Below are 5,612 nucleotides of genomic sequence, written 5' to 3'. Positions count from 1 at the left end.
TATTTAAAATTAAATATTTCAAAATAATTAATTTAAATTTTTAATTATTTATATGTAAAATTTGATAAATTTAAATAAAAATATATTAATAAATTTAATATTGTTTATTCTGATTTTTTTAGATATATTATTTATATTTTTTTAAAAACTCAAATTTATATAAGGCAAATTTAATGACGAATTTTTTTTTGAATTTTTTTTCTTTTCGAATTTCATCCGAATTTTATTGTTGATCAAAGAGAAAGCAGAAGAATCATGAAGTGTGAAGTGTTGCCTTGTCCGGAGGAGGTTCCTCCCTTGGCCTTGTCTTCCTTCCCTAGAACCTCGAGGTTCCGAGGTTCTTTCCCTTTGCTTTCTTCCAGTCTCCAACTTCGGAACCCTGAAGTTCCGAGGTTCTTTACATTTGCTTTCTCCTGTTCTCCTTCTCCAGAACCCCTAGGTTCCGAAGTTCCTTCCCTTTGCCTTCTCTCGCTTTTCTTTCCCCGGAATTCCAGAACCCCGAGGTTCCGTAGTTCCTTCCCTTTGCTTCTTCTCCTCCTTTCCCTTTCTCTCCTTCTCTCCGGAACTGGGGAACCCCAAGGTTCGGAAGTTACTTTCTTTTCTTATTCCCTTCCCCGGAACTCCGGAATACCGAGGTTCTGAAGTTCCTTTGCGCAGTTCTGCCTTCTTCTAGTTTCCCCGGAACTTCGAAACCCCGAGGTTCGGAAGTTCCTTTTCCTTCCCTTCTCCGGAACTCTGGAACCGAGAGGTTTTCAAGTTCTCTTCCTTTGCTTTCCTTTCCTCTCTTCGAAGTTCGTTCCTAGCCATTCTTCCTTATTTTCTCCAGAACTCTGGAATCGAGAGGTTTCGAAGTTCTCTTCCTTTGCTTTCCTTTCCTCTCATCGAAACTCTGGAACCACAAGGTTCCAGAGTTCCTTCCTTCCTTGCCTTTTCTCTCTAGTTTTCTCTAGAACTTCGGAACCCCAAGGTTCCGTAGTTCCTTCCGTAGCCTTTTTCTAGTTCTCTAGAACTTCGGAACCTCGAGGTTTCGAAATTCCCTGCTGCTCTCCTTTATCCTTCCCGGAACCCTGAGGTTCCAAAATTCTTTCCTTGTCTTCCGCACTTCAGGAACCCGAGCTTCCGAAGTCCCTAGACTTCTTTCTGACTGGCGACACTTCCGGATGGCGTGATCGACACTCAAGGCTTTAAATTCTCCGATAGTTTTGGTGACTTGTGCACCTCCTTTTGTGGAGCCACAGGGGTGCATTTAATGTTTTTGGCAGGATTTCCATCAAGGGAGGTACGGGGCCATGCTTGTTGTGGTGACTTATGTCATGTCTGCATACTCTGACTTTGGAAGGTCAGTCAATCCACCCTTCTCAGAATTGCCTTTTTTTGGTATGGCTAGGTTGCTTGCACGTATAAGTCAAGTGCATGCACTTCGCTGCACTCCCAGATTGACATGTAGGGGTCATGATCACTCTTGTAACCATTTTTCTATATAAACGCTGTTAAGCTTCATTGTAAAGGGTTCTCTCCCTGCTGCCTTGAGCTTTCCTATGCTCTTTCTCTTCTCTTGAAGATTTGTAATTTTTTTTGCATTTCTACAATTGTAAGTTTGGCCTTTGGCCTTTGAATGAATTGAAATTATATTCTTGCCTTCCTTCAACTTATGCATGTTGTGTATGTTTCCTTACCTTCATCATAAGTGTATGTTTTATGGCTCTTCTCTGCATATATGCTGTGTTGACTTGTTTTTCTGAGTGTGACTTGTGGGAAATCTTCTCCCCTCTTAGCATTCAGTGGATTCTAACCTTCATACATGCATTAGGATCACTCATACAACTGAATTTTGTGCATCTCCTGGGTGTTTCAGTTAATTATTTGTTTCATTTTGGTAAGGAGACGAACAATCTCTTCTTGGTGCATCACCTCCTTTTATTTCAAGCATTTCTCTCTTCCCTTTACCTCTGCAATTTGTTACGATTGGCCTAGGAGTTAGTTTTGAAGTGTTGAGTTGGTTCAAAACCTACACCTAGATTGAGAAGGAAGCTGACCTTCTTCGGAGATTCAACCCCCCTGTGCAAGGTTCCACACTTTGGGGTTGTTTCCATGTTTCAGAAGGTTGCTGAGTTTATAGCTCAGCAAGGGTGCAAGCTTTTGTGATAACAGTTTTTGGCACGTCCGATGGGACTTAGTTCGATTTACATGCTAAGGATTCAGTGCTGGTCTTGACATCTCAACCTTTAGAGGCAGTCATCTTCAAGCACTTGGTGACTCTGCTCACAAGACTAGTCTGTTGTAAATGACTTGTTTCTAATTCCGGAACCCTGAGGTCCCCAGGTTCCGAAGTCTTTGCTCACCGGTTTAGTGTGCTTGCTCATGACTTGTTGCAGCTCCGGATTTCATGCCCAGAATTCATACAAGGGTGTCTTCTTGAGGTAGTTTCCAATTCAAAGAACTCTCATCTTCAGGCTCTAGAAGGCGGAGAGGTAGACCTTCATTATCACCAGTTAGGGAGGTCAGGGTTGTAAACACTCCATCTCCCAGGTCTCATTTTATCCCTCCATTTACAAGACCATTACTATCAAGGGCTCCTACCACTCATATCAATAGACCATTGTTTCGCATGGCAAGAAATCAGGTTTTTGTTACCTTCAATGGGGGGAGTCCCCTTATTTTGACCCAATATATTGACATACCGGTAGTTGCGTTGAAGAGTATACCATACTTCACTGGTGAAACAACTACTACGCCCATTGAGCACATTCAAGACATTGCGAACATTTGCTCCATCCATAATATCACTTAGGATGATGTTGCTGTCAGATTCTTAGCCACATCTTTGAAAGGCAAAGCCTTGCAGTGGTATAGAGGGTTGTCGTCTAGCTCCTTTCACAATTGGGATCAAAGATGTAAATATCGCCAAAATATCGTGCAAATCGCGATTTATCGCGAGTCATTTGGCAGAACGATTGAATCGCCATTTAAATCGCGTGCGATTTATTCACAAAAAATCGCGATTTTTAATTGCAAAAATTGGCAATCGGCAATCGGCATAAAGAAAAAAGAATTTAAAAAAAAAGCCGCAAACCCTAAAAGGTAAAAAGGGTCGCGCGGAATGAAGAGAAAAGGGTTTTCTTTCAGCCTCAGAAAACACGCGACTGTGGCACACACGATTGCGGCTCGACTTCCGGCTCCGCGACTTCCCTCCTCCCCAACGGCCGATACCTGAGGCTGACATCCCTTATAGTCACGACTTCCAGGTTTGGCTCGATTTGCCATTGTGAAGTTGAACATCAACAAATATTACGCCATGTCTTCTGAAGTTTTACTTTTAACTTTTGATAACTGACTCTATATCACACAGTTGAGCTATATTTTATAGAATTTAAAAAAATTTGATATATCTATTATCATTATCAACCGAGTCTATATCACATAGTTGTGTAATATTTTGCTCTGAGACTGTTAAGCTATATTTTACAGAATTTAAAAAAAAATGATATATCTATTATCATTAATAATTAATAAATTATCATGTATTAGTTTGCAATCAATTAAAATGAAAATTAGGTAATTTGTGAAGTGTGAATGATAAAATCTCCTTCCCCTATACGTTGAAGGAGATACATTCAAAAGTAAAGACAACCAATCAAAAGTTCAAAACCTTGTAAACACTAAACAGTATATTATAATAAAACAGTAAATAAAACAGTAAACACTAAACAGTAAACACAATCAAAAGTTCAAAACCTTGTAAACAGTATATTATAATTAGTAATTAGTAATTAGAATTTAGAATTACACAACTCCTGTTTCACATAACCTTCGATTTATATTACATGATTTATAGTAAACCTTGTGATTTATGCTAGAAGTTAGACCCAGAGCCACAATTTAAGAACCAATGCCTATGAACTAAACCAAGGATTCGGGAATAAAGGTGAACCGTGAAAATGTAGGAAATTAAGAATAATTGTCTTTTGAAGATGTTGTAAATTTGTAATTGTTGTTAAAAACAAACTAAAACAGATCGTTTGCTAGTTTCTTCTCAATAACTGTATATTTCAGAATGTCTGTAATGTGTAGAGTCTAGACTTTTCATGCCATTCCAATATTAGCTAAAGAAAGACCAGCATTTTTTTCTTAATGGCATATATTGATCCATGTTTGGTCTCTTTTGCTAGGTTTCTTTCGAATTTTTATAAAAGACAATGGCTTCTACAACTAGAGGTGGTGGTAGAAAGAGGGATCCTATGTGGAAACATGGCACACCAGGTGCAGTGGCAGGAGAGGTTATTTGTAACCATTGCAGGAAAACTATGACCGGTGGAATATACCGACTCAAAATTCACCTTGCATAGATCAGTGGACAAAATATTACGGTATGTGACAATTGTCCTGAAGAGGTTCAAAGGGAGGCAAAAGCAAAACTTTCAGAATTTGAGCAAAAGAAAACAGAAAAAAAGAGGACAGCAAAGGCAATGACAGGCCCAACGAGGAATATCAGTTCTACAGAGTCAGAAAATTTTGGGGTGGGCAGCAATACATCTAGTTTTTTCATTCCTCGTAACACTCCTGGTGCACAACCTGGATTGGTAGGTACTTCATGGAATAAGGAAGTGCATCAACAGACAAGAGCGGTAGTGGCTAGATTTTGGATTTACAACAATATTCCGTTTAGTATTATTGAGAGTCCATATTGGGAGCAAATGGTCAGTGGATTGACCATTTCTGGTAAGGGGTTCAAGTCCCCAAGTCGTTATGAGTTGAGTGGGCCATTATTGCAGGATGAGGTCCAAAACACACATCAGCTGGTGGAACAACAAAGGAGGAATTGGGAAAGGAATGGCTGCACCATTTTATCTGATGGGTGGACGGATAGTAGGAATAGGACACTCATAAACTTTCTAGTTGTTTCAGGGGGACAGGTGGTATTTTTAAAATCGATTGATGCCTCAGATCAAGTGAAGAATGCAGAAACCTTGTGCAACATGTTGGATGAGGTGGTGACCGAAGTGGGAGTGCAGAATGTTGTTCAGGTTGTGACCGATAATGCAGCTGCATATGTGGCAGCGGGTAAACTTCTACAGGCTAGGCATCCGTCATTATTTTGGAGCCCTTGTGCTGCTCATTGCCTTGATTTACTCGTCGAGGACATAGGGAAACTTAGTTGGGCGAAGAATGTGGTTGAAGATGGAAGGGAAATCACAAAGTACATCTCAACCACACATGGGTCTTGGAGCTTATGAGACAACACACTGATGGTAAGGATCTTGTGCGTTCAGGAGTCACACGTTTTGCCACGAATTTCCTCAACTTACAAAGCATATTACGTGCATTGCCCAACCTGAAGAGGATGTTTGTGAGTGAAAGATGATTGCAAAGCCCTTATTGTAGGAACCCTGAAGAAGAGAAGGTCGTGAAGGCCGTTTTTGATGATAGATTTGCCAAACTCATGGAGGAGATCATCAATGTAAGTGTTCAAAGTTCAAATTTCAATTGATGATATATTTTAAAATTTTCTAATATTACACATTGCTGATTTTTGTTAAATTTGTCATGTCTAGTTGTCAGAACCGTTGGTGAGGGTTCTACGGATGGTGGATGGGGATAAAAGCCCCATAGGG

At 40.0% G+C, this 5,612-nt stretch overlaps 1 protein-coding gene across 1 annotated transcript; it reads left to right on the top strand.

Moving 5' to 3' along the window:
- The first annotated feature begins 4,196 nt into the window (after positions 1-4,196).
- Positions 4,197-5,234, top strand: LOC131857762 (uncharacterized). The gene is made up of 2 exons (XM_059210479.1): positions 4,197-4,277; positions 4,392-5,234. The coding sequence occupies exons 1-2, from the start codon at positions 4,197-4,199 to the stop codon at positions 5,232-5,234; spliced, it is 924 nt and encodes a 307-aa protein (XP_059066462.1).
- Positions 5,235-5,612: the final 378 nt, after the last annotated feature.

The sequence above is a fragment of the Cryptomeria japonica genome, chromosome 8 (genome assembly GCF_030272615.1).
Source record: "Cryptomeria japonica chromosome 8, Sugi_1.0, whole genome shotgun sequence".
NCBI lineage: Eukaryota > Viridiplantae > Streptophyta > Pinopsida > Cupressales > Cupressaceae > Cryptomeria > Cryptomeria japonica.
This window is presented reverse-complemented; position numbering and strand designations above follow the sequence as displayed.